Genomic DNA, 27,727 nt, shown 5'->3' with positions numbered 1-27,727 from the left:
CGATGATGTATGGACCAGAAACAATTTCAATGACCAAAAGACAGCAGGCAGAACTAGAAGTTGCAGAGATGAGGATGTTGAGGTTCTCTTTGGGAGTGACCAGGATGGATAGGATCAGGAATGAGTCGATCAGATGAAAAGCACATGTTAGATGTTTACAAGAGAAGGTCAGAGAAGCCAGACTGAGATGGTTTGGTCATGTACAGAGGAGGGATAGTGAATATATTGGTAGATAGATGCTGGAATTGGAGCTGCCATGCAGGAGGTCTCAAGGACGACCCAGGAGAAGATTTATGGACGTAGTGAGAGAGGATATGAAGGTAGTTGGCGTGAGAGAGGAGGATACAGAGAATAGGGTTAGATGGAATAAGTTGAGTCGCTGTGACGACCCTTGACGGGAAAAGCCAAAAGAAGAGGAAGAAGAAGAAGATCAGCATTCTTTACATATACAAACTGCGGCATAGAAAAAAGCACATGTAAAAAAAAAAACGTTATTATCTCTTACCTTTACTTATAAATGAAGTCCATGCGCCGCTCCCTCTGAAGCATTGATAACTTGCTTGTAGAAGTCTTCCTTTTTTTTCCTCAGTTTTAAAAGTCTCTCTGTCTCAATGGAAATCACTGCCAGTGAAGACAGTTGTTCTTGATCGGTCCTGTTCTGACTGTATGTTTTGAGTCTTTTCGGTGCCGAGAATGACCGCTCCACTGATGCTATCGTAACCGGAACAGTGACCACCGGCTGGAGCAACTTTGTCGCCTTAGGAAAAGTTTGAATGAGATCCTTCTGAGCGAAAAAGTTGAGAAGCTGCCCAGGAGATTTACATTCATCCCTCATCGTTTGTGAGATATACAGCCCGATGAGATCGGCAAAAAAATAGTTGGATGGCTGCACTTGACTTGCTAACTGTTTACTGTAGCTTGCTATTGCTAATTCTATTATTCTGTGGCTGAGTAGTAAGAAGGATCCCTGGGATCAACGGTGCCCCATACCATGAGGCACCGTCACTGCATGTCTCACTTAATGTCTCTTCGCAGTCGTTTTATGATTACGAGAAACATGAGAAACACGTTACATCTGTTGACGAAAAACATTAGACACATCAGCTTAATTGGACTGGGACATAAATCCCACACATACTGATACTGATACTGAATAAATTCAAGAAATGAAATAGAAACCAGAGTAGATAAGAAATTTGTTTTCTTAAACTGCAGTTGGCTGTTATTTTTGCAATCGTAGCCACACCTCCACAGAGTTTCAGGTGAGGATCATATTCCAAGAATGACTGAGTGAGTTCACGCCCCAAACCTTCTGTTTACTGAGGAAGGAGAAGTTAAGCTCATATGTCTCTGGATCCAAAGGTTAGCCAAGAACCTCTGCTCCCTCTATGGACTCTCATATGAAAACAGGGACGGTTTACCTTCGACCTCACAAAGCTGGAAGAGTGAGTTATTTCTTTTCTCCCTTTTTGGTAAAAAAAATGGCGCCGTCTTAGAAAAATTGTTAGAAACTGGAAACCTTTTGTAAAATGATAATAACTCAAGAACAGCAAATTTGTGACCAAGACAAACAACATTCTTGTACTTAAAGCATAGCAAAGCATAACATTACCATTAACAGATGATTCGTCAGTTTCATCAGATACATTGAAGCAGAGTGAAGGAACCCTTGGCCAAAGGTCTATGTTTTAAGTTTTTTTCTCTGGCAGGAATGATAGACACAGCAAAGATGAACAAGTTGCAACGCATTCAATACATTCCTGTCCAGCACTGCCAGGCAGACACATGCACACAAAAACACATTGCAAACTGTGTATGGATGATATGCTAACCTTTGTATTGTTCATTCAAAAATTAACTTGACATGTTTTTTTACTCTTAAGTGCTGCGGCACATTACAAGAAAAGAAATCTAAAAGGGTCAGCTGATTGATCATGAGATTATCTTTAAAAATCCAAGATGGAGGAAGATCATGAACAACTAATTCTGAGACAGTTGTTGCAAAAAAATAAGTAAATGACACATCTAAAAAAACAACCAAACAAAAAAAACTGTAAGTAAATTGCTTCTAATACCTTCACATCTTCATGAAATACATATAAAAATAAACGTATCAATCATTTTAACATATAACAAACACACCAAAAATTGGTATAGCATCATCACAAAAGAAGAAATGGAAAAATTGTTCGTTCTTTTGTTATATGATGCATGTCAACATATGTTACCTTTAAAAAGTCACTAATGTCTGTTTATCCTAAATATAGACAGTTATTTATACCACGGATTAATTCATTTTCAATGTGCACAATAATTCAAGCATAAAATGCATGCATTTAAAATTTCAAACTGGCCGCACGAATGTGTACTCAATCATCGTACCTATACATTATAGAAAAATATATGCAATATTTTACATAAACTAAGGAAGTTTAAAAATCCTCTGAATATGTTGCCAGGGCTGTGGATATTTTCACATGTGTTTTCAAAAATAATACATTTCCTTTTGATATTAGAGCCCAAAGCAAGTGAGGTAATTCCATTCTTTTGAGAAGACAGGGCAAGGTTGAGGCTTTGTACTGGTTTATAATGATTGATGTCATTGTACTAGGATATGGCTAATGTTTAACAATCTGTGTCTCGCAAAGGAGTGCTGGAACATACATCCATGGAAAAGGTTTTAGGTTGAGGGTGTGTTTGATATGACGAGAACTGTTTCCAGCTGATGAAACATACCCTGTATCCCAAGGTGCCCTAGGTTTTGACATTGTTTCTATTTCCTCCCAGAAATGGAAGCAGGTTTGGTTGTCTCTGCTACCATCCAGCAGCAGTGGAGTGGGAAGACTGGAGATCCTGAATACTGAAGGTACACAACCATAATGAACATAGGTTTTGTTGTCTATATTACCCAGATCCCACAGAATAGCCAATTTTCCATTTTCTCTCACAAGAACATTCTTTTAATCCTTTATCTTGATAAAAGTTTTCAAATGTTCTGCTAAAACTACTAGCGGATTATGGCAGTATCGCACTAAAGATCTGGCCTCAGTAGCAGATTTACATGTTGGCCACTTGCTTGTGTGTAGGGGTGGGTTAGTAGTCAGCCTTGGTGAATATGTAATACATCAAAGGTGTTTTCTTCCACACCTCTGAAATACAGGATTTTATGTAGAACAAAAGCAATAACTCTCAGTGACAGAAAAACACACTTGCCATGCAGGTTAACAGAGAATCATCCCACAGGCAGATGTTATTATAGGGCCATTATGCTATTATGTAATGGATACATTTGCATGAGGTAACACCTTTCTAGTATTGTCTCAACTTAAGAGCTAAATGAAGAATTAACTGATCAGCTCATAGTGCATTTGTTAAATATGTATGTTATAATCTATGTATATACACACACACTCACATGTATATGATTGACATCCATCCATCCATCCTCTGCTGCTTATCCTGCAATCAGGGTCGTGGGGGGTGCTCGAGCCTATCCCAGCTGTCATCGGATGAGAGGCGGGGTACACCCTGAACTGGTCACCAGTTAATCGCAGGGCCACATATGTAGACAAACAACCACTCACTCACTCACTCACTCACTCACTCACTCACTCACTCACTCACTCACTCACTCACTCACTCACTCACTCACTCACTCACTCACTCACTCATTCATTTGGGGGAATTTTCCCAATTGCCCTGCTGCTGTTTACCTGCTGATGTTTTTGGTAAGTGGGAGAAAACTGGAGAACCCGGAGAACATGCAAACTCCACAGAGAAAGGTACCCTTGTCGGAGTCAAACCAGGGTCCTTCATTTTGTGAGGCCTAACTGCTGTGCCACCCATATAATGTACACATATATTCAAATTAATTATATACTAACATTTTTACATATATATAAATGTATGTGCTTGATCCAACTCCAATTCATAATTGTACATCTATATGTGGCGGGTGGAGGCTACAGCCATTAGAGGCACGAGAGAAGAACATAAAACATATACCTTGAGTCTTTTTTTTACTTTTGTCGTCTACAAGGCTCAAACACAAACACCAACTTATATTAATAGGGCTCATCTTTATTTATCCATTATTGGTGTTTAGTTCCTATAACTTTGAGTAAAAGAAACATATTGAATAGGCATTAGTGAATATGGTTCAGTATCACATGGCAAGAGACCCCTCCTATTGAATCACATCCAAGATTTGGTGGCTAGCTGGTTTGCCTTATAGGTTTATACAGTTAGTATCATGGGGATTTGCACAAAAATACCCAGAATATTGTGCACTTTCCATGTCAATGTCAATGTTTTGCAACCCATTCATTTGCTTAAAAAAATCAGTCAACTAACAACATACTTGCTGATTTACATTCTGCTTTTATTTATTTATTTGGTAATTGTTACATCAGAGAGCTATATTTTGTTTTTGTTTTATTATTATGATTTTTTCTTGTCGGTTTTTCTATAAAGACAAGACGGATAGAGTAAACCAATATACTTTTAATTTAACGGTGTGGACTGTTGCTGAGTCAATAGGAGGGAAAAGGCGCAATCGTGTGTCATAGCTGCAGTATGGCAGGGTTTTAGTGCCACAAAATGAGGTGACAAATTGACAAAAAGAGGCTCTGATATGACTTGTTTAATTTCCAGTATTAGCAAGGTTGTAACTATAACCGTGCTATATTTGTCTGTCCGACAGGGAGCGCTGCCGGAGGTGATCATGGCGTCGGGCTGAGGAGACATCACACGCCTCACGGGGACAAGAAACCCAAAATAGTTCGCTTGTCCGAGCTGATCAGCGTCCTGAGACTCCCGCCCAACGCCGAGGCTTGTCCCATGGTCAGCTCCCATGCTGTCTCTGACAGATTCAAGTGCAGAGGCTTACCATCATCTAGTGGTTTAAACAAAAACTGCACCCTGATTGAAACGTTCAAAAAGTTCATTTATGTACGTAGAGAATCTAGCTGAATATGCTGGATGAAGAGGTAAATGACAGTAAATGTCAAAAGAAAATTTCAAAAGTGATATTAAACAAATGTTTACAATTGTTCCTAACATATCACTGAACATCAATCTAACTACAATATAACGAATGGCCTAATATAAAGGAAATGCAAAGAAATTGTTTGACTTAATATTGATCATATAAATAATATTTCTTTATCCTGGATTTCTCGTAGCATCGTAAGCAGCATAATTAAAAAAAAAAAACAATTATTCATACTATATATTTAACAATGAAAAAAGCATTTTTGACAAATGATATTCAAGGGACAATTTAAAACCAGTTATCTGAGAAATGCATTTTCAAAAGTTGAATAAAAAGAAAAAAAAATCAGATCCCAGGAAATTAGGATTAGATTATTATAAAAACAAAAAACAAAATCTAATATGAACATGTTTGAAAATATCACATTTCACAATCACATGAAAATACAAATTTATAAAATAATATGATAATTGTAAAGAATGAGAAGGAGAAGAATGTCTGAGGACTGTTTTTTTTTAAAAGTTGTTAGATGACTAAGAATTATTTTTTTTTACATCATACATTCTTTACTTTTTTTGTAAATTCCTGACCTTTATCTCATTGTTACCGGTCTGACCTGAAACTATATTTTTTTTCTTTACCGTTACAGTATATTGATCATACGTTCAGGTAAACCGTATGCTTATTTCACTAATCAAACCAATGCGTCGACTGAATACTGAAAATGGAAAAATTAAGATGAATTTTGCTTCCTGCTTGTTATCATCTTCATACATCTGTATCCGTATTTAGTTAAACAATACTTTAAAAGGTTTAAAAGCTTTGTATATGAATCTATATATGCTTCTGTGATGGATGAGTGAATACCATTTTGCAGGAGAACATGTCGGCATTTTGTGTGGAGACACAGGACAGAACCATGGTTTTTGCAGCATTAAAAGATGACTGTGTGGACTGGGTGGAAAAACTGTGCCAAAACACTTTTCAGGTACGAAAAAAAGAAATTGCAATTGTTGCCACACTTCTTTTATTGCAACAAATCATTTTTTTAAATTACTATTTTCAAAAAGGAACATTTAGATATTTTTGTGTGTCTCCTCCAATTGATGAGACTAAACAGCTGTTTGTTGACATTTTCAAAAGCCAACTCAAGATGTAGCCTATGTTTTTTAGAATGGATTTTGGTTCGATAATATGTGCATAGTTCTATTTCATCATATTATTTGCTATATCTATTATTTGTTTAGTCTTTGGGTCTACTTAGCTTATTTACTGTAAAACCTAAGTTGGTAATATCATCAGCATCCCACATTACAGCTAAATTTTTTACTCCAGTTTTTATTTAGTTTTCATATGTCATCATTCCTTTTAGCTTTCATAATGTTTAACATTATTATCTTTTAATGAACAATGACTGCCATTGGTACTGATGACCTACAGGGAACCAATGGAAACTGGCCCACTGTAGGTCAAAGACGGAGAGTAGGAAGGCATGTTGGGAAGCAGAGACAGAAGAGGAAAGGCAAGAGTCTTGGACTGAGAGTAGGGACTTTGGATATTGGGATTATGACAGGAAAAGGTAGAGTTGGTTGACATGATGCAGAGAAGGAAAGTGGACATATTGTGTGTCCAGAAGACCTGGTGGAAGAAAGGTAATAAGGCTAGAAGCTTGGAAGCAGGCTGTACGTTGAACTATCATGATACTGACAAGAAGAGAAATGGAGTAGGAGTTATCATGAAGGAGGAGTTTGTTATGAACGTTCTGGAAGTGAAAAGAATGTCAGATAGACTTGTGAGTCTGAAATTGGATATTGAAGGTGTGATGGTCAATGTTGTTTGTGGCTATGTCCTGCAGGTGGGATGTGAGTTTGAGGAGAGGGAGAAGTTCTGGAATGAATTAGATGAAGTGATGCAGAATATCCCCAGAGATGAGAGAGTGGTGATTGGTGCAGACTTCAATGGGCATGTTGGTGCAGGGAATGGGGGGAATGAAGAAGTGATGGGTAGATTTGGTATACAGGATAGAAACGCAGAGGCATAGATGATGGTAGATTTTGCAAAAAGGATGGAAATGGCTGTAGTGAACACTTTTTTCCAGAAAAGACAGGGGACATAGGGTAACTTATAAGAGCGGAGGTAGGCGCACCCAGGTAGACTACATCTTGTATAGACGAGGTAACTTGAAAGAGAAAAGTGACTTCAAAGTTATTGTAGGGGAGAGTGTAGCCAGACAGCGTAGAATGTGGTTTGTAGGATGACTCTGGTGAAAAGGAAGATCAAGAGGACAAAGGCAGAGCAGAGGACAAAGTGATGGAACCTGAAAAGGGAGGAGTGTTGCATGGCTTTCAGGGAGGAGTTGAGGAGAGAGGGAGAGCTCCCAGATGATTGGACAACAACAGCTAGTACTATCAGGGAGACAGGTAGGAGAGTACCTGGTGTGTGATCTGGAAGTAGATAAGGAGATTTGGTGGTGGAATGAGGAAGTGCAGGAGTATATACAGAGAAAGCGGTTAGCAAGGAAGTGGGACACTGAGAGAACTGAAGAGAATAGACAGGAGTACAGGGAGATTCAGCATAAGGTAAAGATAGAGGTAGCAAGGGGAAAACAAAGGGCATACGATGACTAGTATGCTTAGTTGGACAGTAAGGAGGGTGAGAATGATCTATACAGTGTGGCGAAACAGAGAAATAATGAAGGAAAGGATATACAACAGGTCCAGGTGATTAAGGATAGAGAGGGAAATGTATTGACAGATGTTAGAAGAGTAATGGGAAAATGGAAAGAGTACTTTGAAGAGCTGATGAATGTGGAAAATGAAAGAGAGGTAAGGGTAAATGAGGTGGCGGCTATTGTAGACCACAAAGTAGCAGAGATTAGTAAAAATGAAGTGAGAAAGGCATTGAAGAGGATGAAGAGTGGAAAGGCAGTTGGTCTTGGTGATATAGCTGCGGAGGTGTGGAAGTGTCTTGGAGAGGCAGTGGTAGAGTTTCTGACTAGATTATTATTCAACAGGATCTTAGAGCGTGAGAAGATGCCTGAAGAATGGAGACGAAGTGTGATGGTGCCCATTTTTCAGAATAGGGGGTATGTGCAGAATTGCGGCAACTATAGAGGGATAAAGTTGATGAGCCATACAATGAAGTTATGCTAGCTGTGAGACAGTGGTACGGTGTGCTATAAGTATAACAGAGAAGTTCAAGGTGGAGGTGGGACTCCATCAGGGATCAGCTCTGAGTCCCTTCTTGTTTGCAGTAGTGATGGACAGGCTGACAGATGAGGTTAGACAGGAATCTCCATGGATCATGATGTTTGCAGATGACATCGTGATCTGTAGTGAGATCAGAGAGCAGGCTGAGGAAAATCTAGAGAGGTGGAGGTATGTGCTGGAAAGGAGAGGAATGAAAGTTAGTCGCAGCAAGACAGAGGATATGTGTGTGAATGAGAGGAACTCAGGTGGAATGGTGAGGGAATGGAGATCAAGAAGTTGGAGGATTTCAGGTACTTGGGGTCAACATTCCAGAGCAACAGAGTGTGGAAAAGAGGTGAAGAGACTGGTTCAAGCAGGTTGGGATGGTTGGAGAAACGTGTCAGGGGCACTATGCGATAGAAGATCAGCCAGAATGAAATTAAAGTTGTACAAGAGAGTGGTGAGTCCACAAATGCTGTATGGCCTAGACAGTTTCAATGACAAAAAGGCAGGAAGCAGAGCTAGAGGTCACAGAGATGAAAATGCTAAGGTTCTCTTTGGGAGTGACCAGGATGGATAGGATCAGGAATGAGTCTATCAGAGGGACGGCTCATGTTAGATGTTTTGGAAAGATGATCAGAGAAGCCAGATTGAGATGGTTGGGTACAGAGGAGGGATAGTGAATATAATGGTAAAGGTCTTGAGGAAGACCAAGAGAAGATTTATGGATGTAGTGAGTAGTTGGTGTGAGTAGTTGGTGTGAGAGAGGAAGATACAGAGAATAGGGTTAGATGGAGAAGATTGATTCACTGTGGTGACCACTGAAGGGAAAAGTTGAAAGGAGAAGTTGAAAGGAGAAGAAGAAGATTGATTGATCCCAACACGACATGACTGTGACAAAAATGGAAACTTTTTATTTCTAATACCTACTTGAAATCAAGGCTGTTATTCTCTCCTTTTTTAAATATTGACTCTCAATGATGTCTCCTCAGAAAATGACCAGCCCAGCAGCAAATCAGCTCTACATGGAGGAGAACCAGATTTATGTCACAGCAGGTGAAGGTAAGTCTGCTCCTTCACAATTTTTATCTACCTTTCATCCTCTCAAGTCTTTTCCTCCAGTTTGGAAAATCCATGGAACAAGCACCCTACCAAGGACGGCGTGGCTTAGGGTGTTGGAATGGTTGACCTTGGAGCCGAACATCTCTCGTTTGAGTCCCACACTCCTTCTACCCTGTCGAAGTATTGTTGAGCAAGACAAAGAACCCCTAACTGACCCCTGTGGCACTGCTCATTAACTCTTCTGCTCATGGTTCATCCATGGTGAAGTGGTCATGTTGTGCTGTATGAATAACTAAATGGGACACTAAAGCTATTTCTTCTTCTACCCATGTGGGTAGAACAGTGACAGTAACAGTGTATCGAAAAAAGCCTTGTTTGTTTAACTGCAACAGCTGCTTGAGAAAAAACGCAAAAATGAATATATGACAGTACGGAGTGATGAGTTGTTCTTTCTTTGTCCTTCCAGCTTCAGATTTCTGGGTGGTGGTGCAGAGGTCGGATGCAGCAGTACGCTGCGGCCTGGAGGGGTCTTACTGGCTGCAGGTAGGGGAAAAGGCCTTGCTTCTAAAAGACACTCAAAAGATGAATACCGTAACAGAATGGCCATATGAACAACTGAGACGATATGGAAATGATAAGGTGAGATATGTGAGATACAGTTTCTTACAATATTTGATACTTAAATTACATCACAAAATAATTAGTGAAACATTGGAATAAGTATGATACAATCCATACAGGTGTTTTTTTTCCCGTTTTGATTCACACTTTTATGCCTGAAATATCCCCTGCGCTTTGTCTCTAGTCTCTATCCCCTGTAACTATCTGTTACAGGCAAAAAAAATCCAAAACAAAATGTATTTAAGTGAAGGACCATTTCTCTGGATCCATTTATCCTCCTTAAACTTCAATATATGTTTAGATTTTTTTCCTTTTTTTGATGCATCACAATTTTCACTCAGACTCGTTCTGACAACCTTTCAACTCTTGTTGTAATGTGCAAATCTATCTCTTATGTCCTTGAGCCACCTTTCCTCTGACTGCACATTGAGTATTAATGCAAGTGTCCCTCGATCTTTGACAATGTAATGTTGCTTTGCTCTCTGTTGTGACAAGAAGCTTTGTCATTGCCCGTTTTTTTTGTTTTCTTAACAGCTGGCTTTAACCATTGAAGCAGGGAGGCGGTGCACGAGTGGTCCTGGAACCTTCAGCTTTGAGACAAAGCAGGCAGAGAAAATATTCTCCTTGATTCAGAGCGCAATCAAACAGAAGACTTCAAGCATCGCTTCATGCAAATTAGAGGGTGTTGTAACCAACGTCATGGCTCAGTCTCCCCTCCCAAACATACCTGACATGAGTGGGGTGGCTGCCCTCCTGGAAAATCATCTCAAAACTTCGGACACCTCGGAAAAGATTGGGCGGTCTCCAAATGGTTCTGCTGGGTCACCAGAGACTGTTGCTCCTATCACCCTCATGCCTCTCCCAATGGTGCCCGCGTTTGATCAACCATCTGGTGATTTTAATTGTACTTATATGGAAGCAGTGTATGCTGATCCAGTTGACTGCATCAAGAATTTTGAAAAACCATCAATGACCACAGCAGAGTATATAGACCCTGCAAGTATTCTCCCACTTCAAGCCCCAAAGTCAAGAGAGCCCATCAAAATTACTTTAAACTCACCTGACTCAAATCCGTGTCACACAGATTCAATTTATTCAGAAGTGTTCGATAAAGTCATTCCAGTCCAGAATGAAATGAATATCAGCCAGAGTAAAACAAAGTCTTATACAGAAGATGAGCCAATTTACACTGAACCTGTGAGGGACAATACATCTACGGGTCATGAAAATAAAACCAAACTAGACCCATTTGCCCATCTTTATGCTCAAGTATGCAAAAAACCTCCGTCATCTCGACCTATTTCATCCTCCTTAACCATACCTGTTACAACCAGCATAACCACAGACCCATCTCGAGATGACATAATCTATGAAAATCTGGGGATAATTTAATTCAGCGCTTTAAAGTTTCTCATGACAATGTGACAATAAAATGACAATATCAAGAGAGAGTCAAGGATTCCCTTCTACAATATTATTTAAAAGCTGTGAAAGTACATTTTTAAACTTGGGTAGTTTAATTTTTATTAGTTTAGTTTAAGTTTGATCAGAAAACAAACTCAAAAAATAAGGATTTATTATCTTCCTAGGAGGAAGTTTCCATCACTACCAAGTTGTAATCGTTTTGTATTCCATTTGTAAAGATATATTGCTCTTCATCCAACACGGTTTTATATGTTATATATATATATTTATTTTCAAAATATCATTCATATATACATATATATATCTATGTATGATATATAAATATAATATATTAATATATATATATAAATGCAATTGCATCACTCTGTAAAATGCAGAACGGACAGAATGTCACTTGAAACCTCATTTATATTCGTTATAACGTTATAACGTATTATAACGTTTCTCAGATTTTCTAAAACGTATTTTAAGAGGTGGAGCTAGCGGCAGGATTTATTACTTCAGATATAGTTAGAAAACAGTTCAGGTCCAATATTCAGGAACACTAGTGTGTTCCAATTTCACAATGGCATTTATTAGATTACCGTAACCTTTTTCTCATGTTTTCTGTTTTTTTTTTTTTTTTTGTTTGTTTTGTTGGTACTTCAAGTCCTAACAGATTCATTTTTATTTTATGTAAGACCTTCCTTAAGACTGTTTTATATTCCTCATGTAATATCACATGTATATGTTGAAAAAGATCAATTCTGTGTATGTTATTTCACCTCTTTTCATCCTGTGAAATTATTTGAAATGATCAGTGACTTATTCAGTACTATAGAATAAAATAGAATAGAATAGAATATTGCTTAAATCATCCCGCAGTGGGAAATAGTTCAGTTACTTATCTTGTGTCCACTGCATTTTAAATCAATTAATTTCTTTGAATTTTATTTGTTGTGACTTCTTGATGACTAAATGAATCTCTATAACAAATTTCAAAAATGTAAGGAAAATTTTATATATATGTATATATCCTTTTTTAAATGATTGAATACATAATCATGGCACTGACACCAGCTCTCGTAATTAATCTCATATAGTACTTATTGTTGTTTTAATAAATGAAAGAGAAATTGCTGATTCTATCAACAATAATTTGTTGATTTTTTCAAGCCCAAAAACAGATAGATGAATGAAAAGTGTCCACTTTGTTGTGGTGAAGTCTTTGAATATAACTGCATAAAAATATGTTGTTTTTTAAATGGTTGAGCATGTAAATGTGCAATCAGGATACAAATACACAATTAAAAAAAAACAAAACCAAATAAAGGGCCTTCAGGCTTCCATAGTCCTTCCTGATTCTACACAATTTTAATCAGTCAATATGTGAGAGTGCAAAGACCAGACACCCCCCCTCCCTTTTTTTGATATTTAATTTATTTTATTTCCTGAGTCAGCAACTTGCTCCTTTCCTCTCAATCACTGTTCGTAAGTATGTAGTACCACATTCCACCACAGGATGGTGTGAAACCAACTGTGATTAGTTTGCCGAGACGCGGTCACAGCATTAGTTCAGTGCTGTGTCGGCGGCAAAGAGGTTGGACGCCAGCAATGTGGCTAATGTCTGTGTTACAGGTAAAGATTTATAAAAGACACGTAAATAGGTAGAAACGGGCGAAAGAGTCCCGGTGAAGTGAGTGAATGGGCGTTTAACTTGTAGGGTTGAGGTCGACAGTAGCTTGGGTAGTGCTAATAGCATGCGATCGCTAGCCGCTAGCTAACTGTAGCCTCGTGGCGGGACTACTGTGTATTGGAGCCGAGTGTCGGTTTGGAATGTGTGTAAATGTACATGTACAGAGGGGAAATGGGAGCAATTGCTATACTGGTTTTGTAAATAAGGAAAACTGTATTTAGTTTGCCGAGACGCGGTCACAGCATTAGTTCAGTGCTGTGTCGGCGGCAAAGAGGTTGGATGCCAGTAATGTGGCTAATGTCTGTGTTACATCCCACAATTAAACCCGCAAAACCTACACACTGAAACATCATCATTCACGTGTGCAACAAATACACTAATGGAGACAACATTGTTGGGGATGGATGGTATTCTAGTTATTTATTCAGAGAGCTATGCAGCCAGGAAATCAAGTTTATGGGATGTAACCGCTACTATGTTCCTTGTCTGGTCATTGTTGTTTCAGTGTTTCAGAATATAAAATCTCTTCAAATTATCTGATCCTTGATGGAATACTAGGTTTTAGGCAGTCAATTAGTGTAAACCAAGAGTATTACTGAATATACATATATAGTTAATATGTCCAGTTGTTGTGAAATGAAATGAAGACACAGACTCCACATGTTCCCTTATTAACAAGTACACAAGTGTATTATTTAATTTTATTTATATATGCAAGCAAATCTTTACAAATAAAAAAAGCCACTGTCTGCCCAAGCTATTGGCACAGATATGTACAAAAATGGGGGAGTGAGTCCGACAAAGCCTGCTACAAAAAAGTGTACAATGGAGATACTGAAAAATAGAAAAGAAAGGAAAAAAACAAAAACTACTCCTAACGTCCAAAATGTCCAGCTTGATGTGATGCATGGATCAGGGGCAGGTGATCGTCACTTTCAGTTTTTAGAGTTAGGGTTCAGTTTGTGATAGACAAGAGCTGATATCACTCAGGCACAGAGGATCTGAGTTGTCATGCTGATTAATTTTCTTCTACTAATCAAAAAAAAACAAAAAAACAGATCAGATCTCGCTCACAGTGTGAGAGATATCTGACACCATGTTTTTTTCAAATCTCACAGAATGCTGAATGTCACATATGCATGCGGAGCTAGATGGTGGTCAGCGGGCAGACAAGAAGGACGAGGAGTCTGAACGTGTCAGTATACATGTCATCTTCACGAGGAGTTGTGGATGAAACAAGGAGACAGAAAGAATGGAGAGCAAGTGGCACACATCCTTTTCCTCGCTCATTCTTCCAGGAGTATAAATGACCCACATTCATATGAGGAGGAATAAAATATTTGTTAGTGAGCACCGTCATAGCCTCCTCATCCTTTTTCTAACTGTCTAACATGATTGTGCAGCTCCAATTTACTTCATGAATTTGGCTTATTCAGCCTAAGTCTACATCCATTACAGATGACGTTTGGTTGCTTCAGTAATGCAGTCGATGCTTGTTACTAGGTAACACGGTGCTTTCCGTATGGATGGCTCACTCTTGTGCCACACACAGTGGTTGTCTTGGGCACTGGAAATTCAGTTTGAAAATGCCCCCAATGGATATGTATGGGACATTAAAAGCTGCAGTGGGAGTTGCATGAGGAAGAGGATGTGGGCAGCAGCGGGCAAAGGGTAACGGGTGGCCAGAGCAATACATTACACCACATCTGCAAATCTGCTTAATTAGATGAAACAATAAAGAACACCATGATCATATCACTTAGGACTTGCAGTCATAGAGTCATGCACTTTTATGCCAGAAATGAATGATTCTTTACTTGGTGACTTCATCAAACTGCTACAATATATTGCTCTGGTGATAAACAACTGAGCAAGCAAGTTTAGCTTAGCAACACCATTAGCAACAGCGACTGCAATACTGCACACAAAAAGTGTATAACAAAACAAAAACAGTAGAACAGCCCCAGTGGATTTTTTTTTTTTTTTTGTATTATTTAATCATTTAAAATTATGACCATTAAATGCATAACCATGCCACAAACAACAACTAGATTCACTGTCTTTTTTTTTTTTTTTTTTTTAAGTATAAGATTTTTTCATTATTATGAATTCATTCGTTTTCATCATTATTTCTTCAGGTTTAAACCAATGCTGCAAGAGTATACACAGGCCCCACAAAGGGGATGTCAATGCACTTATACACCAAGAATAAGAGAGAGAGAGAGAGAGCTCACAATGGTCAATAAGTGCACAAAAAACTATTTTTTTATCTGAGGTTAAAAACACTGACAAGACATCCATTGTCAGGCAATGAAATGATAGAATACTGTTACTGTAAAACTAGACCCTTAAAAATACTGACTTTTTGCAGCCAAGACACCTGAACAGGACAGGATTCTGTTGGGAGTCCCCCTTCACGGGCCTCATGTTGCTCTTTAATACCATTTAGCCTCGTTCAGCTGCATTTACACAGTCAAAAAGATAACTGTTCAACATTTTTTTTCATGAAGGAATTCAAGCAACTTTAGGGCCTGTAGGTTCCATGATTTATGTATTTTGCTCAGGTAAATCCTGGCTTCAATGCACACAAAAGTCCAAATTAAGGTTGACATTACAATATTTGGCAACACATGCACAAAAAGAACTCTGTATGGCACATCTTTTCCTTGTCACAATCCCTCTCAGTTGATATTTGTCCAGCTTGTCAGATGTACAATTTTGGCCAACTATTTCATGTAACCCTCCCAAAACCAGACCCCAAGAAGAAAAGAAAAGCAAAGAATACTTCTGCAGTTTGATGGAAGCTCAATACTGATTAGTTGCCATTGTTTCATTTGCTCACAACTATCCCTACTTTACTTTGTCATTCAGCTCAATCTGGACCTGGTCTACATCTTTAAAGTGGACCTTATTAATGAACCATTCACATCTGCCACTATGTTTGTATCAGTCAGTTCTCCTTAAAGTGGGGTATGAGTGGGCTATTTTATCAGAGGTTGGGTGTCATCTTTTGACAATTACTGGCATGTCTTTACATTTGTCATTACCCCAGATGTAACTGCACACTCAAAATTAAAGCCAGCTTAAAGCTTGACGTCAGTGTTTTTCCCTACGTTTTAGAATAGTCTCTCAAAGAGACTTGAAACACATTATTTATTGTTTTTTCTCTCCTCCTTTGGTATCCTTAGTGTGTGTGTAAATGCAGCTGAGATGAGGACTGGCAGCTCAGGACATTGTGACTGAACCACATCCTCCAGACCCTGTGCCTTCTTTACAGAAAATCATTCTCTTGGCTGCTCACCTCACCTGTTTCACATATATGTATATCTTTATACAGAGTTCATGTAGGTTTCATGGCCTACAAGAAAAAAAGGAGAAGCACACTTTTTAATTAAATGATTTCACATTTAAAACGTTTCGAACATTAAAGGTTATTAATAAAATAGTGAAATGTTATTTGTGAACATTAAAAGAGCAAAGAATTATGGCTCAGAGTGATGATGGTGGTGGGTTGCGTGTGTGCATATGTGTATGTTTGTATTTATCTGTGCTTGTAGTTTTACCAAATCAAACCCGTTATTACCTGTATTACCATAATCACCTCTCAGTGCTCTATATTGGTAGTAAAGAATTACCTTCCTTCACAGCTTAGAGGAAACGACACACATTCCTTTTATTCCAATTGAACTATACATGAAGCAAACACAACACACTGGCGTGCTGATTACACTTGAGAGGTGTTGCCCTTCAACAATCTTATGTCAGCAAAGAGAAGTGTAAGTCCAGTCAAGAAAAGCACTATTTTTAGAGAAAACAAGGGTTTTTGCTTCGAGCAATAGAGGAGACCTATCAGGGCCCGCATAAAGGTCTATTAAAGCTTATCGTTTCCAAACCGGTGTAGCACAGCCTCATCTCAAACCTCCAAGTCTTACTGAGCCCGTCTGTTCCGATTTCTGGTGTCATTACATCAAATGTGAGACAGAGCCAATTCAAACAAAGAGAAAGGAGAGCCTCATGATTGTTTCGTTCACTGTACTGGGTATTTTATTCTTTACAAGCAAAAAGAAACCCAGTTCAGGTGGCTTTGCATGTAAGATGTGTAGTTATCTTGAAAGCCAGCTCCATTATGTTGGGATTTACTCTCCATTTTTTATAAAGATGAATGATCTGGTTTCACCGGTTGTAACCAGTGCAAATGGGAAGCATCAGAATATACTGACAGTAATGCTTTATTCAGAATTTCCCTCTGCAATTCCATATTACTATTTAATAATATCAACAATAATGCATTTTATTTGAAGGCGCCTTTTTTGACATTCAAGGACACCTAGAGACACCTACTAACGTGTTCAAAGAGTACACATTAGTACTGGCAAGTAATTCGCGAGCAGAGGCAGCAAGTTGTTGCAGCATTCACTCACTCACCAAAACCTCAGCATTCGTATGACATAAGAGAGCATAAAAGTTTATAAAATAGAAAGCATAAAAGTCTATGACAGTGGTTCTTAACCTGGGTTCAATCGAACCCAAAGGGGTTGGTGAGTCAGTCTCAGGGGGTTCGGCAGAGGTCAAGACACACACCAAAATCATTTAACTGTGATGACACTCCCAGCTTGGCCATCACTGGCTGCAGCTGATGACGCTAAATAGCTTGGCTTTTGCTGCAGGGATTTTGGTGCGCCCAGTTGTCAACTTGTGGCTGTCATGATGGTACAGTGTGAGATTTCTTTCTTAATATTTTAATCCCTTCATACTAATAATGTTGAGCAAAAACAGAAAGTGGTTGGACGAATATGTGCAATATGGATTCACATGTATAACGGAACATGATGGGAGTCAGCATCCTAACTGTTTTTGTTTTTGTGTGAAAATCATGTTTTGCTGGTTTTGGTCTTTGAACAGATTCATATTGTGCACCAGTAAAACATATTCCAATGTCTTCAATTTGAAAAAATCACATTTTATTTTTCCAATAACGAAGGGTTTGGTGAATGCACATATGTACCTCCAACAAGGTTAAGAACCACTGGTCTATGGTCTGTCTCATATTTGAACGACAAGAGCAAAAAACTATGGCTGAGTTGATATATATATGTGATGGGTGTGTGGGATTGAAATCCATCATTTCATTTGAATTTAATTCATTCAAATTTAATTTACCGTGTGGAATCAAATCAAACTAATATACCAGACTTTGTGATAACAGTCAAATATCCTATTTTTTTCCATCGACTGTAATTGATGTTGCCTATCCTGATAAAACCTGTGATCAGGTTGACCTGTGAACAAATCTCAGCTTGTTCCAAGTATCCAGGCCTCAAACTTTCCTCCTGTTTTTATTTGTCAAACCATCCAAAATCTTGAGTGAGTCATCTGCTAGTTTTGCAGATCTTCCAAAGTGCTGCTAATTTCTTTTGTCGCCCAGCTCCACCCCCACCCAGACACAACCTTCTCCCTTTGACACCCTAGACTTCCCATCACCAGCATCAATCAAGGGATTATCAACCTACAATCAAGCACCAACATGTGATTTATTCAATCTGCTGTGATGTTTTCATCTGAAATGCACTTTTGCCATGCAGCTGTTTCCTTCTCATTCACCTCTGCTTATGTGATCAACTGCAAACGATGCCTTTGAAAAAATCCTGCTCTGAGGGAAAACCACCTCTGAAACCAATGAACAACCGCCCAGAATGAACAGCTTTCACCATTTTATGTCTGACGGTGACTTGCTAAAAACAATCTGACTGACAAATTTGGTTCCAGTTTAAAAAAAAAGACAAAAAAAGAAAAACATGAAACTCAAAGAGTCTTAAAGATGATTAGTGTATACACATGTGTGTGTGTGTGTTCGTGTTTTTGTGTGTGCATGTTTGTGTTTTTGTGTGTAGCTTTGTTTATGTGTGGAACCATGGAAATGCATGAAAAGTGTGAATGTGATAAAACCCCCTGCACCCTACACCCCTTCACTCTTTAAATGCACCCAATGCTAAAAACCACACATGGAGAATACTGACAAATGGTGGCAAAAATGTCCAAAAAGTGAGAGAAAGTATTATTCAATAGATCAATGAAAATATATCACACATTAAAAAGACTTTGTGCTGCTAAGATGTGCTGTTTCTGAGGACAAATTACAAGTTTTTACAAATGTGGAACTGGGGTAGGGGTTGAGAATCAGGGTCACCCAGTTTGATTAGTCATCTTAAATGTCTTTCTGCCAAATGAATTGCTGCTCAACCCCGGGAGACTGATTTAAATACATAAATCCATTTTGGATTCTACTATCAACATAAATAACCACTTCTTAAGTGCATTTTATCTCCTTGTGCCTGGTGAGGCCCTTTGTGAATGTACAAGAATGACAACTAATGAAACAGGGCTAAGTATGTAGCGGAATTTGGAGAAAAAACATATGTGGTGGGGTTGGAAAAGGGATGGGGATTGGCAAAGCTACCCATTTGTACCCATTCGGAGTACAGATTTCCTCTGGGGCCATATTTCTCTTCAATACCAGTCATCATAATGTGGCAAAATGACATAACACAGCAGAACACCACCATACAACACTGCCTGCACAACATTGACCATTCAGCCACATCGGTGTGTGTGTGTGTGTGTGTGTGTGTGTGTGTGTGTGTGTGTGTGTACTGCAAGTATTGAGGTGTTGGTGTAGGGAGTAGGGAGTCCTGACATAGGACAACCCCCCACCCAGGTAAATTATGAGCTTGTACACATTAAACACCTCCGTGTGTCTGCTATAAATCTTGGGCCTCAGATTGCCATGCTAACACACAGCTGAGAGTTAGTGAGCCAACCACCTGGTTGACAGTACAAAAGAGAAAATGTATTATGATTGTACTTTATTCATTTTATCTTTTTTAAAATAGTATTAAGTAATCAAAGTTCGAAGTTCTTCAGGCATCAAATATGAAACTACAACAATATTTTATATGGATAATAGAAGTTGTCTCGTATTACGAACATTCATTCCGATGCTCGTTTTCATTTGATGTTGAACTCTAGGACAGCTGACCTTGAGATTTTGTTTCAAGATTTGCTCAATAAACAAAGTTCCCCATCTTTCAAAAATCTCAAACTAAATCCATCTTGATAGTCAAATATAATGGCCATGCCTAAACTTCTGGCGCAGATCAAAATGTTAACGGCTAGACAGTCCACGACATGTTCAGACATGGATAATGTGTTGGTCCAAGCTGTATACATTAACCTGTCAACATCCTCCATCATTTTCATAAATTTGTATCATGTTTCAAGTCCAATGGTGGTGTTTGGAATAAGACTAGCCATGGGTGAATACGTTAAACAAAATAAAATATTTGGCTAAAATTCAACACATGAATCCAACATTTGAGGTTATATTGTTATTTGACAATAGCATTTTGGTAAAACTGCTTAATTGGTTAATTATTTTCTTTTTGGAATATAAGTCCATAATTTATTTTGGTGGATTTTCTTTTCCAGTTGTCATCATCAGACTGGGCCCAAAAGACAACTGCTCCCCCCCCCTCCAGGAAAAAAAAATAGAAAAGAGGATGAGGAACATACCACTGTAAGAAACTGGGGGAGACACAAATGACAAATGTAACAATTCTTTGGGATGGTTATTTTTTGGTATTTTTTCAAGTAATATTGTCTTCCATTTTCTTTAACTTTTGATGTGATTTGATGTTTTGTGTGATTTTACTGTTTTTTTTTTTGCAGACATTTATCTACTAATTTAGTGACAATGAAACTTTTTGGTTTTGGTTTTACCTAGAAATAAAAGGTATACCTGAAAGAATGATTCATAGGTGAAAATGGTCATGCTTGACAAATATAAAACACAACCTTAAATAGACAAGATATATTTTACAATTTAATTCAAGCAATCATTAATTTTGCTTCCCATAATTTAACTAATGACTCAATGTAATGCCTCTGTGTTAGCATAGACCACCTGAGCATGCGATCAACTAGCGACACTAGGATGATGTTAGTGTGTGTTTTTATCATTTTTACCTATTTATGTCTTTAGTTGTGCATTTTAATGAATTTTTAAATTTATTTTACTCATGTATATTTACCCTATTTTGGCTTCTGCCAGTCTCTGTATCCAAGTGTGTGTGTATGTGTGTATGTGTGTATGTGTGTATGTGTGTATGTGTGTATGTGTGTATGTGTATATGTGTGTATGTGTGTGTGTGTCATCTCGTGTGTCTGACAGGTACGTGTGTGCGTCATTTCTCGTAGGGTATGTGTGTTTATGTGTAGGCATTGAGGCGTTCTTTGGAGCGTGTAGAGTGGATGTCATGCAGCTCCTGCTCCTCCTTCGACTTGATGTCTTCATATTTTTGCATTCGGCTGGCATCCTTCAGGTAGCCCCAGTTAGCAGCAAGTGCCATCAGGAAGTGGACCTGAATAGGGAATGAGGAAAGGCTGAATACAAGAAGACAACATGCATTCGGCAAAAAAAAGAACATAAGCAAAATGAAATATTGTAACCACAACATTTTGCATTTTAAATGACAGTCTGTGAGTCTTTTTTTGATAAACATTCCAAATGTATTTCCACCAAAATTGGTGCTTCAGCTATCAAATATGTGCTAGTCCATTAGTCAGAGATACATTGGCCCTCAAATGATTTTTCCTTTGGGCCTGAAGTCTTATATGAATATAACAGTGAATGAATAATTTTATTCACAGTATCAAACATATTTTCTTGCACCTGCCCCATATACTTAATCTAAAGATGATACATATCAGCTGTAAAAAGCCCAGAACCTTCATTGTCTCATTCAATTTCATATCAATCCATCCATCCATGGTCTACAGCTTGTCCTACTCAGGAGTCGCCGGGGGTGCTGGAGCCCATCCCAGTAGCCACTGGGTGAGAGTCAGGCTACACCATGTCAGTCAATCACATGGCCACATAAACAGACACTATTCACTCTGTCATTCGCACATCTACAATTTTGCCATTTTTTTCATTTGACCTACTGCATGTTTTTGGACTGTGGGAGGAAACTGGAGAAGCTGAAGGAAACCCACGCAGACACAGTGTGAACTTCCACACAGAAAGGTCCCCCGTCAGAATCAAACCAGGGTCCTTCGTGCTGTGAGGCTGAAGCCCCAAACCTCAGTTGTATATGCATTCCCTTAATATCATCCCATGTACCTAAGTCTGGTACCACCCACAACAGAGAAGATAACATTCAGTGATTATAGTCAAGTTAGATGTCCCATCTAAGACAGACAAGATTCTTCAAAGGCTCCACAGTGTTATTCCTCGGAAAGAAAAATGTGGGGGAGGTGGAGTATTTTCTGGGAAAGACTCCAACCCCCTACGACTCTGAGCAGGAATAAACAGGTGCGGAAAAGGGTGGGTACATGTTTATCTTCTGACATAGGAGGGGGACTGGACACAGAAATAGAGTCAGCAAGGAGCACAGGTCCTTGTTTGTATATGACTGCAGAGAATGTGCTGCAAGGGGAGGATCCTTGAAAGAACTGATTCTGTCCACAATTCAGATAGCTGAACAGCTGATGACTCACTGACAGAATCCCCCTCTCCTCCACCACACACACAAATACTGCACGCCCCCCACCCACTCCTTCCGTAGCCCTGGCATTGAAATGAAGACAGATTTAGTGTTCAGCATTCTGCCAGTACATGGAGGTGAATACATTCATACTGTGTCGTCATATATAATGTCAGGCATAATCTGAGCATGTGCATGTTCACGATGTGTCATATATTGTATTTTTACACATGCAGTAATATGTTCATGAAAAAGAGTTGGAGAACATACTATACAAGCAGTAATGGTGATAAAAAATTCTGTGCTGCTGTGAAACTGCACGGTAAAGGTATCTTTTCATAAAAAATCCATAGCATTTACACACTTCCTTAAAAGATCAGACAGATCGATCTGTTTCAAATTACCAATCTCGGTGTTGCAAATACAGATTTTGTTGCATACTGGGTCATTTGGAGCTGGATCATCATAATGAAAGTAGGAAGAAATACCTTTATTGTCATATATTATACATACTTCGCAACATGAGCAAAATGTGACCACTGCATTTAACCCATCATGGATGAACCATGAGCAGAAGGCAGCTAAAGAGCAGCTAGGGGTTCTGTTTCTTGCTCAGTAACGCTTCAACAGGCCAGGAGGAATGCAGGAATCGAACCAGAAGTGCAGGAATCGAACCAGAATGAGGACCTCTCAAACCCCCCTGAGCCATGCAGCAATAAAGACATGCAACCACCCACTCACTCACTCACTCACTCACTCACTCACTCACTCACTCACTCACTCACTCACTCACTCACTCACTCACTCACTCACTCACTCACTCACTCACTCACTCACTCACTCACACTAACAATTTTGTCTTCAATGAGCCTACTGAACGGTTTTGGACTGTGGGAGGAAGAACCCGGTGAGAACCCTGGCAGAACATGCAAACAATACGTGGGAAGGCAGAAATCAATAGAGCTTTCCCGATAGATTTTAGAGAATTTTTGGAATATCCAAGTAGGATCTACCATTTACTCATTAAATGTAATTGATTTGATCAATATTTTAATCTATTTTGAATGTGAGACAGATTAACACAGAATGTAGTGGGTGTTTCATTTGCATACCTATATACTATAATTTTAACTTTTCTTTTTCTTTAATGTTTATACTCATAAATATACCGGAAGGCCATTTGGACCATACAGTTTTTGCATTCATATAGGCCATTTGTACCGTACTATTTTACTTTTTCTTTTTCTATAATATTTATTTTTGCATTAATATAGGTCAATTATAAGCGCGGGTAAGCGCATACATTACATACACTCACAACTCCACTGGTAGTACGTTCTGCGCAAATTTTGATTTTGTCGTAAAGCTCATTGTAACTCCGAGTCATTGTTTACCGAGTACGTCGTTAAGTGAGGGCCACCAGTATACAGCCTAACATTGAGTAAACAGCCCCTTGCCTCTGGCTGTTGCTGCAAAGAATTTAAAGTTCTACAAATTAAGCTGTTATGTATGGCTCACAGAGGCTCTCCAAGCGATAGCTGCCTCATTTTATAACTTCACATTTAATCGTTTTGTTCTATGTCACCCGTTTCTGCAAGAGCAAAACAAGGAATGTTGGGAAATTAGAGTGCAGTATCATACATTTCAGAAAATGTCATTATCAGTTCGAAATAGTAAGTAACCAGTGCAGTATGAAAGTAACAGGTCTCACCATAGCAATCACTGCAGCCCCTGCTCCTGCCAAGGCGCATACAAACAGATGGAAGGTCAAGTCCAGCTGAAATGTGCACAAAACACTATTTAGAAGTATGATTTTTACACATAAATTTATACATAAATTACAAAAAAGTGCTTAAAACTCTGACCTCATTAGATTCACACATCTTGAGGAACTTCTCAGATCCTGTGCACACTTTCCTCTCTTCAGAGATGGTCACGGCACCTGAAACAACACCAAGACACAAGGAGGACTAAAATGAACATAATGAAGGAGTGCTGATTTTTTTCTTGATCAGAAAAGGAAAAGCACTTTTTATTCATGACCAAATAAAGTACATACTGTTGTCGCTTGTATTTTGAACAATATGTTCATTTAAGACAATCATTCTCATTATACCATTAGAAATGTGTCATAAATATGGCGTCAGCAGTCATACACTTTTTTATTGAATGTCAAAATATTAGTTTGAAGATGATGGTGAGAGCAATGTTGCCATTCACGGAGTTCTATGGACAGTTTTTGTTTCCATTTTTGAAATTCTGCTTTACAGAATTAGCAGTGTTGGCTCATCTTGTTGATTTTTTTAATATGCTGTTATTTTTCCATGTTTTTTTTTCCTTTAATTGCAAAACTATACATTATTGTTGCATTTAATTATGTTTTAAGTCTCAATTTGCAAGACAGAGCGGTGGTGCAGTGTTTAGCATTTTCAAGGACCCTGGTTAGATTCTCACAGGTGTCTTTTATGTGTGGAGTTGCATGTTCTCCCCATGTCTGTGTGGAGGTAATTGAAATAAATTGGAAAAATTGCCCAGATGTGCGAATCTTTGTCTGTCTCTGTGTCTGTCTCTGTAATTGACTGGTGACCGGTCCAGGATGTCCCCCCCCTCTTGCCCAATGACAGCTGAGATATGATCTAGCATCCCTGCAACCTTATGAGCAGGAAAAAATGGTAGATAACGGACAATAAGTAAAAGCCATGAAAGGCTGTTTTTTGGGTTTGCTTGTTTGAGATGTTAATTCACCCACAAAGTATTCAGGTGACAAGAGGTCTTTGCATAAAATTCCTAAGCAGTTCAGACAGTCTCCCACAAAAGTAAATTTACCAACTTAGAAAACAGTAAAATAAGATACATTGTGGCAGAGGTCTTTCAAACTGATCAAATATCACTGTGGTTACTGAGGGAATTGACGCTTATTAACATTTACATTAGGGACAGTGGGCCCAGACCCCAGGTGCCCACATTCCAAGAGAGTGTGAAATCAAAAGGTCAGGGAGGAAGTTCTTTTGGGGACTTTTTCCGACCTTTTGATCAGAGGTGTAAAATGAGCCTGACCCTTTGGCTCGGGGCCAGAACTTCTTTATGTACACATTCGACTGGACGCGTTCCAGTGGGCGTTCCAGGAGCTGAGCGATCCTTGTGGGGTGACATTCATTCTGGCCCGGAATATCTCGTAAATTAATTTTCCGTACTTTGAATAAGCCATTCTTGCTTGATTAGTTCCTGGCCATTGTGACGTTATTCCCTGAATGATAATCTGAACACACTGGAACAGCAAAGTCCGGTCCTGTGGCGGGAGCCACAAAAACGGACAATATAGACCAAAGATATATATGTGTATATATATATATATATTTGTCATACATGCAACTGTTTTTAATCGGATCGAATCTGTCCTCTTCTCACTATTAATCCCCATGGGGAAATTCGTTCTCTGCAATTAACCCATCATGAATAACCATGAGCAGTAGGCTGCCATCCACCATTGGAGCATTTAGGGGTTAAGTGTCTTGCTCAACAACACTTCAGCACACTAGGAGAATCTGGGAATTGAACCAGGAATGTTTGGTTCCAAAGATGATTGCTTTACTTTCCATACCATGCCGTCCCTAATGAGTTACTTTGTAGGAATTCTGTTGCCAATATTATGAAAAAGTCCTCATCTCATCTTTGTGCTCTGTATTGACTGAGACTCAAGTTTTAAGTGTGCCTCAACCCTCATTATCATCTTTTTTTGTTGTCTTCTTTGAGGCAAAAAACATACAAAACTCAACTTGTGCTAGGTTTCTTTTCCGTGACATCACAAGAGCGTTCCTCCTCCTTTTGACATGACTTTCTATGAACTTCCCCTTGTCACATCACTAGTTCCCATGGATTTGACTGCACCTCTATATGACATATGACTATATGTCTACCCCCATCACTTAATCATTTCTGTGTGCAAATCCATTTGCCATCAGACCTGTTTTTACAGTGGACCGCTCTATTGGGCAGTCATGAACACAGAGAATCCTACAATTTTAGTATGATATGCATATGCCCATATGCCAATGTAATGTGCAATGTACTTTAGATTACTTCTCAGACTTGTATCAGTATGCATTATCAATTAGGTGAATTCAAATGTTTTCAAAGCATTGTACTGTCAACGTCAGAAGGAAAAAAAAACATTCTGTTCAGACAATAACATTTGATGGTTTCTAGTCTGTCCATGTACAGTGAGATCCGATAAACACTGGATTTAACATTAGCCTGCATTTGATACAGTGTCTGTTGCTGGTTCAGAGAATAGTGTCAAATTAAATCAAATACAATAGAATCGAATAGAAATGAATAGAACCAAATAGAAGGTTTAGTGTCAATTTATAGCCAAACAATGACATTTGACATCCTACAGAGATGAAATCTGGGAATTGCAGTCAAACAGCAAGAAACCTTGAGCAAAATCTAACTTAGTTCAAGCTAAGTTTATAGAAGACTTAGCCAGCAAACATTTGATAATGGAATGACAACAACACAGATAATAATAGATACCAGAATGAGGACATGACGTGTGTGAAGGAGTGAGGCAGTGACATGACAGATCACAGTATGTAATGATATACATCTTCCCTTTGACTAATTACATTTATTTTCAGTCAGATCACATGACCACTTGTTTAGTTCCTTAAATACCTGGGAAAACAAAGGAATTGAGAGAGACAGATCTGCCCTAAGAAGTGAAATTGTCACAAGTGCAAAAAAAACACATATCTCACTATTAAACCTCTTGTATAGAATAACTCTTTTAGACCTATAATGTTGAGTTGTGTAAGCTAGGGGCTGCACTAGATTCTCCATGACAGCACACATGTATGCACACACACGCAAACAGGCACAGATTTTTCCATTGCTTTTACCAGTTTGGTATTTTGGTGATTTGCCATTAATACATGCAGGGTGTATTGCAGTGGAAGCTGGGAAGATCAGTGGCCTACTATCACTGATTTAAAACAAGGTTTTTCTGAGTTCACTAAGCTTGAACACTTAAAAGCAATACCTAATTATGCTGTTTCTTTTCTTCACTATTTTTACTACCACATGATGTGTGAGTGGAACACCAAAGTAAGCTTAGGATGCTATTTAGGTTGCCTTAACCAAGCATATCATAACTAACTGACCATGTTGCAGCATTTTCCTCCCATGTGAGCAAAATCAGTTATCAGTGAGTTGGAAAAAT

General features: G+C 38.6%; 2 protein-coding genes across 4 annotated transcripts in view; one reads left to right on the top strand and one right to left on the bottom strand.

Annotated features, from left to right (window-relative positions):
* Positions 1 to 1,327: 1,327 nt before the first annotated feature.
* On the top strand, positions 1,328 to 15,471 carry dok1a (docking protein 1a). 3 transcript variants are annotated; one of them, XM_086142919.1, is made up of 7 exons: positions 1,328 to 1,445; positions 2,788 to 2,866; positions 4,703 to 4,842; positions 5,871 to 5,981; positions 9,174 to 9,243; positions 9,710 to 9,786; positions 10,399 to 15,471. In XM_086142919.1, the coding sequence occupies exons 1-7, from the start codon at positions 1,389 to 1,391 to the stop codon at positions 11,254 to 11,256; spliced, it is 1,392 nt and encodes a 463-aa protein (XP_085999045.1). In that variant the 5' UTR covers positions 1,328 to 1,388; the 3' UTR covers positions 11,257 to 15,471. The 3 variants fall into 3 exon arrangements, with proteins under 3 accessions (XP_085999045.1, XP_085999044.1, XP_085999046.1); XM_086142918.1 differs by having other exon boundaries at positions 9,710 to 9,882; XM_086142920.1 differs by lacking the exons at positions 1,328 to 1,445; positions 2,788 to 2,866; positions 4,703 to 4,842 and adding an exon at positions 5,456 to 5,662 and having other exon boundaries at positions 9,710 to 9,882.
* Positions 13,628 to 27,727, bottom strand: part of gpm6ab (glycoprotein M6Ab) — a 41,154-nt gene continuing 27,054 nt past the window's right edge. The window contains exons 5-7 of the mRNA XM_086142921.1: positions 24,372 to 24,448; positions 24,218 to 24,283; positions 13,628 to 21,381 (exon numbers count right to left, since the gene is read on the bottom strand). Coding sequence (XP_085999047.1) covers positions 21,229 to 21,381; positions 24,218 to 24,283; positions 24,372 to 24,448 — 296 coding nt within the window. The 3' untranslated portion in view covers positions 13,628 to 21,228. The remainder of the gene's footprint in view (positions 21,382 to 24,217; positions 24,284 to 24,371; positions 24,449 to 27,727) is intronic.

This window comes from Fistularia commersonii, chromosome 35 (assembly GCF_037954325.1).
Source record: "Fistularia commersonii isolate RoL2024-O1a breed Wild chromosome 35, RoL_Fcom_v1.0, whole genome shotgun sequence".
Taxonomy (NCBI): domain Eukaryota; kingdom Metazoa; phylum Chordata; class Actinopteri; order Syngnathiformes; family Fistulariidae; genus Fistularia; species Fistularia commersonii.
This window is presented reverse-complemented; position numbering and strand designations above follow the sequence as displayed.